Genomic DNA, 14,338 nt, shown 5'->3' with positions numbered 1-14,338 from the left:
CATTACATTTAGTTTCTGTTTTCATGTCATATATGGGGATTTTGGGTTTTCTTTTATTTTAGACATGGCAGTTTTAATTGATAGACGTCGGTAATTGTTGTTCATTGCGCGATCGAGATGAACCATCGCAGCCTATCTCGAGGCTAGCGTCGTATTGCTGAATTCGATACCCGAACCTTAGTCCCTTTCGTAGTATACACAATCTTCTATTTTGCTGCTTATATTTTAATCGTACTGCAGTTGACGGATAATTTCCGTCAATTGTTCCACCCCATCAGCACTGAATTGACAGCTAGTAGAGTCGCACGGCTGGGATTCACTCTTCGATGCACGACAATGAATGTCAGCCGTCGTCGAACCAAGTCCTTATCAATCCGACAATTTATCCACTCCTTGCTCTCGTCAACGTGACCATCTTCGTTGTAGTAAAGCGAGAGTATCGCTAGAGCGGCGCCAACCGAGAAATCGCTGCCCGTATCACAAAGAATAAGGACGCGAATTTCAGATGACGTCGAGTTAGTACGTGCAATATGGGACAGACATGTCCTCTCGAAAAATGCTATTACTTTTGGCAAATCGGCGCGAAATTGCTTTGACCCTTTTTTGCCGTCTGGGACCGGAATTTGAAGGATTTTCTTATTCATGGTGTCGGGATCTGGTACGCTTGTCGGCGACGTTGAGAGGTCGATTATGATTTCGAAATCAGTAATGTCGTTGTAATGTCCAACCAGTGATTGCTTCTTCCCAATGTATATTCCCGTGTCTCCAATGGCAGTGACGTCGAGTAATGTAGTATTGCCGGCCACTGGAGTTTCGAATTCTGATTTAGCTGTCAGTTGGCCTTTCTGAATAACCTCCTCCACTTCGTAGTCTGAGGACTTCAGCAGCAGGTCTTTATTACTCCAGAACACATTCGGCGTAATGGTCTAGACTGTATCAGCCAGGGCCTCTTGTTTTTATAAATCAAGCAAATACAACATACGGAAGCCCATTCCTCGTGATCGTCAGCTGCGCCTTGAACATACGTATAGCCTTGTCGCCTCTCTACACCGTCCAGTACCATCCTTGAAGCCGTGCATAGCACTACCGCGTAAAATTGGTCGAACGTCGGTGGGTCTGGAGGAAGTGAGAGATCCGGCGTTACCCAGATCGGGCGCAGTGGCTTGTCAAGGTACGCACGTATCTTCGCAACGATTATTCCAGATCTCTACTATCCCGTTAGGTTGTGCTGAAAGCGCGCAGCGTTATATACATGCACCGTACCAGAAACTGTTCCGTCCATGTACTGATCTGAGCTTCGATTTGAGTATGTTCAGACGCGGAAACTGCCATAGGCGAGGTATACAGCGCCCCCATGCCGAATACCGCATTATTCAAAACCGCACACCAAATCGGGACCGTCTTCGATAATGCATCGGGCATTCGTTTTCCGCGTCGTGTGGAATCAACAATTACGATCCTGTGGATGAATAAGTATGTTGCCATATGCGTAGACCTAAAGACCCTGTAGCTGACCCACGGCTTTTCACTATCAGGGGTAAAATGTGGAGATTTAATCTCCTTAGACTGAAACCCCACTGCCCTGTATGCCCGTCTGTGCTTTTAAAATATACTGAGTCGGCAATGTGTTGTGGCGGTATATACCATCGTCCACACCTCTCATTCGCTTTCAATCGTGAGCCTCGAGCTCATTTCTCCACTCTTCGTCGCAATATCATAGCTACTCACGCAATAAACAAATACGTACCGACTAATGGCAAGCCGTAAGCTTCAGATACGTCAGTCACGAATTCGGAATCGTGGTAAATTGAATGGAGACGGTTGTGTACACTTCTAGAGTCTTTACGGAGGCTCTTTGATACTGCCCCGAAGAAATTCGCGTCACTAATCGCGGGGTCCTCAGCGTAGTTCATAATTGACAATGGCCACAGCTTATTCGTAATTCCTGATCCATTTGGCGTTTGGTTGTTCTCAGTCTGGTCTTCTGGATCCTCTGCCGCGCATATGACAGTGTGCGTGCCGACCTTACTTAAGCTTTACGTAACGGCTGAACGGCGTCCTTATGTCACTTGCCAATAATGAATTGTAATATCGCCAGTTGTCTCATTGGGCACTGAATATCCGCAGGTCCCTATTAATTGGATGTCGATAACAAATTTCGTATTTCACGCCGCGGATTGGGAGGTTGAGCCGCTCGTGCGAAACCGTATTCGGCGTAAAGGGCATTTGACGTCCTCATTCCCTCTCTACTAATTTCACGACCACGACAATCGACGCGACCTCAAGTCCATCCGAGCACCATCCCAGTCCTGGGTCGCTCCGGAACTTCTGGAAGTCTGGGCGTTCGTGGTACTAAACCTGCGAAGTCACTTACGCCACGGATAAAGCGATTGAACCACAATCGGTACCAGACAGCTGTGTTATACAAGGCTCGTCGTCCGGAGACTACAGATATGGCCACAGCAACGACCGCGTCGTCATCACCATCGCCGGTGCGGCGGCGGCACTTCCCCGTCTACGAGACTCTGAAGACGTGCGAGCACGCGGAATCGCGCTGCGCGCTGACATCTACTGATCAATGCTGCGCATGTCTAGACAAGCGACCACCGAGCACGACTGGACGATACGATATCTACATTGACGGACGTGGAACTGTGAACGAGGGTACACGGTGGGGAATGTACTGTGGTCCTTGCAAAGGTAAGTCCTTCGACGAACAGGGATGTCGCAAGATCCATCTGTGCTGATTGCGTCATTGAAGAATACTGGGAGACCACATCCGGAGGAACGGCACAGACAAACGAAGTGGCAGTGCAAGCAGATACACGGCCAAATGACGAGTCTCGGCGACAACGGCGGCGACAGCTAGGACGTAACGCTTTTGGCACGTTGCAAGAAATATCAAGCGAAGGTAAGGTGTATTCAGTGCGCGGCGTTAGTTTACGAGAACACCCGCAAATCATGCACTCAGTATGGAATGCTGATCGTGTAGACTACATATCGCCGGTTACATCTTTGTTCCAGCGCGCGATTACCTGGCGGCAAAACCAGCGACGACTGCAGGAAGAACGCGAGCGAGACGGGAACGAGCAGAGTTCTAATGCTGAGCAAGATCAGGCGGACTCGCTTGTCTCTCCTCCTCAAGACGAGGAACCAGTTGCGACGCTCGAGAGAAAGAACAGGCCTGAACCATTACCATCGGAGCAATTGACCGTTAATATTGAATGCAAAGTTTGCTTCGCCCAGGTCGCTGATACCGGTATGCTAGCCTTATTACATTTAACTTGATTGGTGCTAAAGCGGGTGTGACGTAGTGTTTCTTCCATGTACGCATTTAGCGGTTTGCGAGGTACGTCTGTTTCGTAGGACTTGGAGCATCCACTCTAAAGCGTATATCTAACAACGGACACAGTGGTGTGCAGATGAAATAGCCCCGCTACCGCCAAATAACAGACCTCTAGCACATACTTACAAGCTCTGTCCTATCTGTCGACAACTTATCAAGCGAAAACTTAAAGTCTTTCGTGTCTAATTTCCTCTCGCTATGGCCATCTATATTTTTGGTAGACCGCAATTGTTGGAATCAGGTAGTTGTTCATATCGTGGCTTTCTGGTTAATACCTAATTTTGGCAAATTGGTTTGGAGTTGGTTCTACAGTGTTGATATATTATACTGCTCTTGCACTCAGGCACGTAGGCCCTTTGGATCGAATTTAGGATAAATTATGGCCTCAAAAAATGGGCAAGAACTGGTCTATGCAGCATATAATATTCATACAGTGAGCAGTTTACAGAACCACATGATGCTAGAGCCCACCACGTATAGTACAAATTCTACGACAGCGATAATAATTAACATCACAACAGCAGCAACTGGCACTCATTAACTTGATTCGTTTCGTCTTTGCGTTCCCGAACTTACGACACCCATTTGTGCAACTTGTTCCTCCTCTGTAGCGCGTGCCAAAGCATCCAGTAAGTCTCCAACTGTACATAGTGGTCGATGTATGTATTTTGCGTGGGCAAGAACCACCAAACGACGCAGTGTACGACCGCCTAAATCCTATTCTGAGTCAACACGACATAAATACTCGAACTATAAAGCCCAAAAATACTTTGCAATCTTGCGCAATCCGTATCAGGTGCGAGGAGTATGTGGTAGGTTTAGAGTAAATGTTTAACGAGGCTTGGGAATATGCTGGGATAAGCGCTTCAATTTTTTCCTCATTTGACAAGCTACTTCCCAACAACAGTTCCTCCACATGGCTCTTCATTCGGCGTGCGCGGCGAACTCGAGGACCGCTATTGTGTACCGATTGCGATACGTCGCAATCAAGATCGACCAGCGACGGAGCTGACGACGAAGTTCTAGAGGATGATCTGCTACTGTTATACATTGTGTCCATGTCATTATCACCGACGCCAATTTCGAATTCGGTACTGCCGTTCAAAGAAGACATGTCGTGGTCTAAGCGGACTAGTCCGCAACGGACGAGTTCAAGGACACACGACCGCAATATCTCATAGATTGCCGCAGTTGAGGGTAGGCCGACATACTGTTTCACATCGACACGATCAATAAATGCCTACAAATGTATGCTATTAGTGATTTTGAAAAAGTACTATGTGAGATGTCAGATATTTATACAGGATCCATGGCGTCGATCAGATTAGAAGTGGTCAGAATCAAGACATTCTAAGTAACTTTAGTATATGTCAAATACAGCCAAACTACTCCATTAAACCTTTGCCGAACGGAGTTTATCCAGTTCTGTTAGTAACGCATTCACGACACGCAAAGCATCAGAAGGTTCGGTACTTCCGGCGGCCGCCTGACGCGCTGAAGCAAGTGATTCGACTTCATCTAGAACACAGGTTAGACCGTCAGGACCACACTATATCAACGTAGACTTGCCAATTAGCACACAGATGAGCGTCTGGTCGTCTTTCATCATTTCGCGAATGTGAGCGAACAGTTTGCCTACAAGTTTCCCGCTTTCGCTAAACCATTTCGAGAATAAAGAGTGCGCGGAAATCTCAACCAATTTTCCATCAGTAAAAGTTTTGGAAAGCCGAATTGTGAGTTTCTGGGCTATGGCTTTGCATAGGCTCGTCTTGCCCGTTCCTGGTGGTCCGTGTAGAAGAATTATCCGGTTCCACGATACAATCTTATGGTTCACTTGCCGGTCGGAAAAAAGCATTATCGTGCTCATGAAGTGTAGAAGACGATGCTTAATATCCTCGTCAAAAACAAGACTGCTCTGGTTAGTGTTGGTCATATATGTTGTTCATATAGACGAATCAGTACTACCTCTCCCATAATCCGTCTATATTTCGGCATGGTAGTTCACTGACAGTAGCAGCAATTGTCCCTTCGTCGTCTATAGTAACTGGAGATAGCTCTAAATCTGGAGCAAAACTCTCGACTTGCTCTCTCAATTCATACACATGGACATCGAACTTGCAAGCTTTGGTGACGGGTATGATATCAGACGTCGGTCGCGGACCTTGTATTTCAACGACGGATATCCGTTCCACTTTCTGCGCAAGTGATCCGCAATCGTCATAAGATGATGGGCATATAACCATGTTTAAACGGAGTGCGGCAAAGTTGTCCTGGATGAACGACGAGACTAGCGCCCGAATGCGACTATAACGTTGAGTGGTCTCAGATTTAACAAGAACTTCAAGATGGATTGTTGTTGTCGATATCGGGTTAATCGCAGTCGGCGGTGGAATAAGCTGTCCACTACTAGTCTTGATATCCACGGCCATACTTACAGTCAGTGTAGAATATCACGCAGACAAGTACATTACACGATGCGTCGTTTTGTTGATCGATTTGGCTGAGCAGGGACGCGTAGAGACAAGTAGTATCTAGTTACCCTGCCAACAGTTGGCCAAGCAAGAAAATCATATGGATACCAAATAGGGACCCCAGCTGCTATTCCTCTTTGGAACTAGCGCAGGTAAACTTCCGTACAGAGTTAGACAACCGTGGACCGATTACGCGTCGAAAACTACGCTCGGTTCCCTTCACGTGCTGCTGATTGCTTTTATCGAGGTGATCGTGAGCAATCGGTAAAAGTTTCGGTCAGAAATCATGTTAATTTTTGAATCACTACAACTTCTCAAGCACAGGAAGCCCGTAATCTTGAATAGCGCGCTCAAATCATCATGTGGCACACTCTAAACTGTAGGCTCAAAGACGAAGTGACCAGAAACTCCTGCAAGCTCAGCCAGGTTGATACAGCTGGCTCGCCGCAACGACTTCATGGTCGGCTCATCACTGCCTTCTCACAAAATTCCAGAATCAAGAGGACCCTGACTTTCCGACCCTGCAATTACAAAAACGTAAGCATTCTTCCTTGCTAGAGCCACATTCGACTAGGCGTGGTCGAATTTGTTTAGCACAACAGTTCCACAATATCTTGACCCAGTCAAGCTAGCAATGTTGAGAGGCCTGATCCCGTTCCGTCAGTTTTTATGGCTTCCAATATGCAGTTGTCTTGTCTTCCAAAATTTGCATTGTAGTTTTGAACCGCTCAGCTTTCGAATGTGTCCCCTTGCTAGGTTAATAACTTGTCGAATATGAGCTGACTTAGGGGTGACGACGCTGTCATAGCGAGGCGAGTTCACGTTCGGCTCTTGGCAGCATGGGGTTAGGGCCTGCACGGACGGTCTCCAGTAAACAAATCAGTCGCGCTCGACACGCGACATGATCGCCAACTCGCACACTTCATTCATTCACGCGTCTTGCGTCGGCCTGTTCTTGTCAATTTCTCGCTTCCTCGAAATAACGCATCCTACCAAGAAAACTCACATGCGGTTGCTGCCTGCGCGATTTATTCGACGTTGCACAAACAAGAAAAAAACAAATTAAATGGTGCTTTGCACAGTATAAGCCACTTCCAACTATAATACAACCCAACCGCCGCCTCCGTCCGCTCCACCTCAGATTTGCACCCGAACGTTTCGTCTACGTACAGACAGTGTCGCCGGATTCGGCCCAAGGCGGCAAGAACCAAACCAAGCCTCTTGGTGAAGTTCCTGCCACGCCTTCTCAACAAGTAGAGGAGTACCTGTGGCAAGAGGGGAGTCTACGACGGACTGAGATCCTTTTGACCACCAAGGCGGCAAGAGGGCAGTTATCCATGGTACCCTTCGTCTACTTACAGGAGGCGTCGCGGGATTCGGTCCAAGACGACGAGAACCAAGACACTTGATCCCGTCCCTGCGACGCCTTTCTCAACAAGGTAAGGAAGTGCCAGTGGCAAGCGGGGAGTAATCGATGCAATGACGCTAACCAAATTCAGATTCTTAGTACCTACGAACCCTTCATCTACTGCCACTAACCAAATCAGATTCGAGTTGTGACGGAGTGAGGTCGTCTTTCTACAAAGGCGAGCAAGCTACTTGGTACGACCGAGTTTACTTTAGCCTATGGCCGAGTAGCGTACGTCGAGTCTTGTCTCCTTGCCAGTTATGCTGACATCCAAGGGGTATCGGATCTCGCCGTTGTCAAAAACGATGGGTCTGGTGCCGTCTTATACAAGGGTGCCCAAAAGTCCCCCGAGTTGCCAGCTTCTACAACGCTGGAGCTCCTCGGCCTGTCTAGCTTCAATCAGCTTCCGTGCCATAGCCATGGCCGACTATGACGATGGCACACCCAAGGTGGTCCAAAACTCGTTTGTTCTGACCACGCAGCTAGTCATCGCTGGCTCGCTCGGAATATCTGCATGTCTCGTGTTTTGCGTCGTCAGAACCCAGTGGCCACAAGTCTACGCAGCTCGGGCATCCCGGCTTCACAACAATATCCCGCCGCTTCCAAACACATTTTTCGGATGGATCCCGGCATTGTACAGTATCACAGACGAGCAAGTTTTGGAGCATGCAGGACTCGACGCTTTCGTGTTCCTGGAATTTTTTAGAATGGCCATCAAACTCCTAGCTATTTGGGCATTCTTATCTGCTGCTGTTATCAGTCCGATACGATTGTATTTCACTGGCATTTACGACCAGGACTCTGTGATCAGCATATCCCGACGAGCATCACTTAATGCGTCAAAGAATGAGGAGACCACAGATCCAGAGGACTATAACGTGTACCTGTGGTGCTACGTCGCGTTTGCGTATATTTTTACATTTATTACAGGATTGCTACTGTTTAAGCGGACCCGCCATATTGGACGCGTCAGACAGTCCTATCTTGGTAGTCAAAATTCGATCACTGACCGTACAATTCTTCTTTCCGGTATTCCGCCGGATTTAAGAACTGAAGGAGCACTGAAAGAGCATATAGAGGGGTTAGGAATTGGCGAAGTTCGATCTATCACTATTTGCAGACGATGGACTCAGCTTGACAGGTTAATGGACAGGCGTCGAACTACTCTCCACCAAGTTGAACGCGCTTGGACAGAGTACCTTCATGGCAAGGTGAAAAAACGCCCAATAAAGCCTAACCCGGTTGCTAATGCAGTCGCCCTTTCGATACATATTTCTGTCGGCAGTGACGGAGAAGTTTCTACCCCCTTACTCGAGACTTCAAGGAATTCGGCAACATTGGATAATTCAGATGATTCAGTGGCGAATGGAAGCTACGGTGGCCGCCAACGCCCTCTTATCAGAACCGGGCTTTTGAAGTATCTTGGCATTGGCGGGAAGCTTGTCGACAAAATCGACTATTACACCTCGAAGTTGCAGAAGATCGATGAGCAAGTGAGAATTGCTCGTAGCAAAGAATTTTCTGCCACCGGCGATGCTTTTGTTACTATGGATTCAGTGGCAAGTGCTCAGATGGCTGCGCAGGCGGTATTGGATCCCCGTGTGTACCGATTAATTGCACACAGTGCACCTGCACCACATGATGTTATCTGGCAGAATTTGTACAAGTCGCGCATCAGTCGATTTTGCCAATCCTGGTTTATCACATCGATTATAGCCTTCGCTACCTTAGCATTTATATTCCCGGTTGCTTCTCTTGCCGCTTTCCTTAATACGAAGACAATTTTGAAGTTTTGGCCCGGACTTGGGAATGCCTTGATGGACTCTCCACTTTTGTCCGCTCTAGTTACGGGTTTCTTTCCAACGGTTGCATTCACAATCCTTAACAGCATTGCTCCATCTTTGTACAATGGTATCTCCAACTTACAGGGATATATCTCGCATGGGGACGTTGAGCTATCGGTTGTTGCGAAGAATTTCTTCTATGTCTTCTTTAATATGTTTATCGTTTTCACGGCCGCTGGTACTGCAATTAACTACAGAGCTTTGCTTATGAATTCTGCAGAAATAGCATATACTCTGGCGAGAGCTCTAAGATATCTTTCAAGCTTTTATATCAATGTTATTATTTTGCAAGGTACCTGGTAGCCGTATGCTTCAAAAGGTCATGATTACAGGCAATTAATATGGAGTAGGTATTGGCATGATCCCATTCAGACTGTTAGAGTTCGGGGTTGTCATACGCTATCCTTTCTTGAAGGTTCTATGCAAGACGCCTAGAGGTACGGTTTGGCCCTATTTTCACTTCATGGTCACTTGTACTAACTGTCAATGCAGAATTTTATCATTTATACAAACCGCCAAGTTTCAATTACGGTCTCTATCTGCCTCAGCCTATTCTAGTTTTAATTATTTGTCTCTGCTACAGTTGCATGTCGACCAAGATTCTCTGTTTCGGTCTTATCTATTTCATTCTAGGATACTTCACATTTAAGTATCAGCTTCTTTATTGTAAGCGAGTTCTTCAGTGTCCAGGAATGTGCTAATTATATTTAGCGATGTCGCATACACAGCATTCTACCGGAAAATCATGGCCAATGATCTTTTTCCGAGTTTGTATAGGGCTTTTGCTTTTCCAGCTCACAATGGCTGGTTCATTAGGTCTACAAGGTGCATACTTCCTCTCGTCACTTCTTGCACCACTTCCCATTATTACCATCATTCTCATGTACAATTTCTACGATCACCATCTTAAGTTGTCATACTTCATTGCGTTGAGGTCGATCAAGCATGGCCAACTCCGGCGTTTTAATTCACGTACTCTGGATGAGGAACGTGAGTTGAACCATGTCTACATCAACCCAAATCTGATATGTCCGCTTGAGGAGCCCTGCGTTTTGGATCGCACCGGAAAACCGGTGGATGTCTACTTCGACGCAGATTCGTCACAGTACATTTTCAAGCCACGGACACGGCGAGGATTTGACGAAATTTTCTGAAGAGGAAGGTCAGCGTGAAAGATGCGTGTAATGTATTGAGCATATTATAGTGACTCGACCTGTACGGAGTTTGCTTTGGGATTTGCATTTTAACTTGGCTCATCGTCATAATTGTGTTTGGTGTTAATATTTTGACCTGGAGATGGTATATAACATAACTTCAACCCTGTAACTATGCAGCTCGTATAGGCATATTTAATGTTTGGTGAATATCTTCACTTATTTCTTGCGGTTACGAATACGAGCAAAATCCAGACAAGAGTGTAGCGAGGGAGATAAACGTTTCAGGTGACGTAACCTTATTGCCCGTTAAAATCGTTATCGCTCCACGATACCCTCGATGCTACCATGAACATCGCCGTCTTTTATTGCTCCGGGAAATTGTGTTACTATCAGCCAACCGAATATAACAAAAGATGCAGAAAGCCTCCTTCAACCACAGCCTGCATAACTGACAATTATGAGTTTTAAAACGATACCTGAAGTTCGGGAGCCAAGATGATTTCTCAGCAGTTCCAATAAACGAACTAATTCTATTCCAGATTTTTCGTGATACGTTTCTTGAGACGAGCGGCTTTGGACGAACGATTTATCGGACTGGTAGATGCATATTACATGCCCCTTTATCTATGATTCACACGTACAGTGCAATTATACCACTGGTCGTGTTCCTGTTATGTGTTGTGACGTCCGCGTGACGATAATTAGCAAGCTCGACTTCTGCTATATTGTAAAAAGGCGAGAAATTGCACTTTATGGCATTCCCCGTCATGAATGCACCATAGCAGGCCATACATTCATATCGCCCGAGATAACGTGCGCCGCTTACCTGTCGAGTCTGGAATATCTTGGGACTTCGGGATTAAGTCGGTATTTCCGTCTCTGCGATTAGGCCATTAGTCCTAATTTTGACTAGTAGTAGACATTTTTGTGTGTTGCGTGATCCGTGATCCGATGTGATCGACCATAGTTTGTTTGTCTGCGTTTTTGTCGCGAGGTCACTCGACCCGGTCATACAAATTATGGTGCCTTTTGCCCTGGCAAAATATCGCTCGAATCATTTCTTGGTTGCGCCTCTTATTCCCTCACTTTTAACCTATAATTTTTTCGCTCATTTCAACTTGATTTTGTGCCTTTGCGAGTAACAGCACAAACGTTACTGTCGTTCGCTATCTTTTGGTCTCGTGCGGTCATGGACGACCCTAGTACTTCGCCAATATACTCCGGCAGTCAGTCTAAGGTTTTGACAACACAGCTTGTCATCGCAGGCTCGTTGGGTGGTTCTGCTTTCCTCGCCTTCTGCATCCTTCGCACTCAATGGGCAGGCCTCTATGCAGCTCGTGCTGCCCACCATACGGGGTTGCCGCCAATGCCAAAGACATTCTTCGGCTGGATACTACCACTCTACAGGATAACAGAAGCACAAGTACTAGAGTACGCAGGTTTAGATGCCGTTGTATTTCTCGGGTTTTTTAGTATGACTATCAAGCTACTTGTAGTATACTTATTCTTTTCGGTTACGATTATCAGTCCGATAAGATTGCATTACACCGGGAGATACGACCAGGAGTCTTTTAGCGTCAACTTGCTCATGACCCCTCATCACAAGTTGATACAGCTCGTCGACAGTATTGCACCTAATCCGAATATTGCAGAAGACACACCGCCATTTGATACAGAATTTGACACGTATTTGTGGAGCTACGTTGTGTTCGCATACATCTTCACCTTCATAGCTGGCTACTTCCTGCTAAAGCAGACTCACCACGTCGTACAACTCCGACAGTCCTATTTGGGAAGCCAAAGCTCCATTACCGACCGCACTATCAGACTTTCTGGTGTTCCTGTTGAATTGCGAACTGAAGATGCGTTGAAGGAACATATTGAGTCTCTTGGTATTGGTCAAGTTCAGTCGATCACCATATGCCGACACTGGAAAGAACTTGACCAGTTAATGGACCGGAGGCGCAAGATGCTGAATAAAGTTGAACGGGCATGGACCGAATATCTTGGCAGCGAGGGCGTGAAACGGAGCGCAAGGTCAATCCCTTACATTAATTCTGTTCCACAGTCACCACCTATCCTTCTTGGGACAGATGACAGTTCGGCTCCATTACTCGGCTCACATACTCCGGCTCTACCTAGCATTATCCATGGCACAGAATCTTTGGGCCGCCGTCGGCCTGTTCTTCGCGTGGGTTTCTGCAAGTGGTTTGGTGGCAGGCTTGTTGATAAGATCGACTTTTATACAGCTCAGCTTGAGAAGATGGATCAGCAGATTAAGCTTGCCCGCCACAAAGAGTATAAGCCTACAGCACTTGCGTTTGTGACTATGGACTCAGTTGCTAGTGCGCAGATGGCCGCACAGGCAGTGTTGGATCCCAATGCTTATCAACTCGTTGCGAGCAATGCTCCTGCTCCGCATGACGTTATCTGGCCGAACTTGTACAAGTCGCGCCTCGAGAGGTTACTTCGAGGCTGGATTATCACAGCAATTATAGCGGTAATGTCTGTGGCTCTCTTTTTCCCAGTTGCATCTGTCGCTGCATTACTCAATGAGGAACCGATTTCGAGGTTCTGGCCCGCTCTTGGTCGGGCGCTTGAAACGTCCAAGCTTTTGAAAGCATTGGTAACAGGTTTCCTTCCCACTTTATTGTTCACGTTGCTCAATGTTCTCGTTCCCTTCATGTACAACGGGCTCTCAAATCTGCAGGGATACATTTCACATGGCGATGTTGAACTGTCTGTTGTCGGCAAGAACTTCTTCTATATCTTCTTCAACTTGTTTCTGCTTTTCACGGTTGCCGGAACTCTGAGCAATTTCATCAAATACTTGCAAGATACAACTAAGATGGCTTCGAAGCTGGCAATTTCATTGCAGAGGCTATCATATTTCTACATTAATTTGATTATCCTTCAGGGTATGTTTCGTGTATCATGTCTATGTTCTTGTGGGCGACGACTAATGTAAATTCAGGTATCGGTATGATTCCCTTTCGATTACTGGAGTTTGGTGTGGTTTTCAAGTATCCTTTCATCAAAAGTTTCTCTAAAACTCCTAGAGGTGCGCTTAAGTTGTTACAATCGATTAGTACAGAAAGATTGACGAAGTCTTAGATTATCATAACCTCTACAAGCCTCCAAACTTCAACTACGGATTCTTTTTACCGCAGCCAATTTTGATTTTGATTATATGTCTTCTATACAGCTGTATGTCGACGAAGATTCTCAGTTTTGGTCTCGTCTATTTCGTTCTCGGATACTTCACATTCAAGTATCAGCTCATGTACTGTATGTACCCATATCAGTGATTACTGCAAAACGTGCTACTAACAAGAACACAGCGATGTCACACCCACAACATTCCACTGGAAAGTCATGGCCGATGATCTTTTTCCGTGTCTGTATTGGCCTTCTAATTTTCCAGTTCACGACCGCCGGTACACTTGTCGCGAATAATGCGTACGTCCTTTCAGGTCTTCTTGCACCGCTTCCAATCGCGACAATAATTCTCATGTACAACTTCTACGACCATTACCTTCCTCTATCATACTTTATTGCGTTACGAGCAATAAAACAATACCAGCACCATCGTACGGGTTCACTGACACTCGACGAGGAGCGGGAACGAAATCAGGTCTACGTCAACCCGAACTTGGTTTGCCCACTGGAGGATCCATGGATCGCGGACGAGAGTGGACGACCAGTTAATGTACATTATGTTTAATTATACTTTCCGAAGGAGTTGATTTGATACAGTTCCGTTGGCAATGTTGATTGTAATCGACCGTGACAGGAATATTTGGCGCGGGTTCTACATGGAGTTTCTTTGTATGTTGTTCTATGACGTCTTTTTGTCTTTTGTTCTGGAGCTTTGTGTACTTTACTTCGCTTTTGCATATACCGGACCTTGGAGCTTATACGCCATGTAGCTGGCGTATCTATTTGGAGGATAGAATTTGAATTTCATTGTTTGCATTGCATAAATGATTACAAGACTATAACGCGTACAATTACTAGTACCAAAAGGGTGTTCATAAATGGTATTCCATGGTGTCAAACACCTATCCTCTCCCAGGTCCAGCTTCCGAAAAGTGTCAGTAATAAGAGATCAA

The 14,338-nt window shown here is 46.2% G+C and overlaps 5 protein-coding genes across 5 annotated transcripts; 3 read left to right on the top strand and 2 right to left on the bottom strand.

Moving 5' to 3' along the window:
• Positions 1–257: 257 nt before the first annotated feature.
• POJ06DRAFT_235670 (tRNA A64-2'-O-ribosylphosphate transferase) lies at positions 258–1,913 on the bottom strand (the record flags this gene model as incomplete). The annotated part of the gene is made up of 5 exons (XM_056185844.1): positions 258–926; positions 983–1,207; positions 1,264–1,459; positions 1,520–1,582; positions 1,729–1,913. The coding sequence occupies 5 exons, from the start codon at positions 1,911–1,913 to the stop codon at positions 258–260; spliced, it is 1,338 nt and encodes a 445-aa protein (XP_056046158.1).
• A 336-nt stretch (positions 1,914–2,249) lies between these two features.
• Positions 2,250–3,739, top strand: POJ06DRAFT_245408 (uncharacterized protein). Its single transcript, XM_056186648.1, has 4 exons — positions 2,250–2,700; positions 2,762–2,911; positions 2,993–3,259; positions 3,315–3,739. Exons 1-4 carry the CDS (start codon positions 2,454–2,456, stop codon positions 3,398–3,400), a joined length of 750 nt encoding a protein of 249 aa, XP_056046157.1. The 5' UTR covers positions 2,250–2,453; the 3' UTR covers positions 3,401–3,739.
• A 119-nt stretch (positions 3,740–3,858) lies between these two features.
• Positions 3,859–5,775, bottom strand: POJ06DRAFT_265569 (P-loop containing nucleoside triphosphate hydrolase protein; the record flags this gene model as incomplete). The annotated part of the gene is made up of 7 exons (XM_056189087.1): positions 3,859–3,873; positions 3,923–4,063; positions 4,116–4,586; positions 4,649–4,696; positions 4,746–4,864; positions 4,928–5,256; positions 5,312–5,775. The coding sequence occupies 7 exons, from the start codon at positions 5,773–5,775 to the stop codon at positions 3,859–3,861; spliced, it is 1,587 nt and encodes a 528-aa protein (XP_056046156.1).
• A 1,824-nt stretch (positions 5,776–7,599) lies between these two features.
• Positions 7,600–10,525, top strand: POJ06DRAFT_54098 (uncharacterized protein). Its single transcript, XM_056191185.1, has 4 exons — positions 7,600–9,361; positions 9,420–9,506; positions 9,562–9,735; positions 9,781–10,525. The coding sequence occupies exons 1-4, from the start codon at positions 7,645–7,647 to the stop codon at positions 10,221–10,223; spliced, it is 2,421 nt and encodes an 806-aa protein (XP_056046155.1). The 5' UTR covers positions 7,600–7,644; the 3' UTR covers positions 10,224–10,525.
• A 682-nt stretch (positions 10,526–11,207) lies between these two features.
• On the top strand, positions 11,208–14,176 carry POJ06DRAFT_245390 (uncharacterized protein). Its single transcript, XM_056186647.1, has 4 exons — positions 11,208–13,144; positions 13,201–13,287; positions 13,341–13,514; positions 13,568–14,176. The coding sequence occupies exons 1-4, from the start codon at positions 11,416–11,418 to the stop codon at positions 13,948–13,950; spliced, it is 2,373 nt and encodes a 790-aa protein (XP_056046154.1). The 5' UTR covers positions 11,208–11,415; the 3' UTR covers positions 13,951–14,176.
• Positions 14,177–14,338: the final 162 nt, after the last annotated feature.

The sequence above is a fragment of the Lipomyces tetrasporus genome (genome assembly GCF_029532465.1).
Source record: "Lipomyces tetrasporus strain NRRL Y-64009 chromosome Unknown POJ06scaffold_2, whole genome shotgun sequence".
Lineage (NCBI taxonomy): Eukaryota > Fungi > Ascomycota > Lipomycetes > Lipomycetales > Lipomycetaceae > Lipomyces > Lipomyces tetrasporus.
The sequence above is the reverse complement of the archived record's forward strand: the minus strand, read 5'-3'. Positions and strand labels throughout refer to the sequence as shown.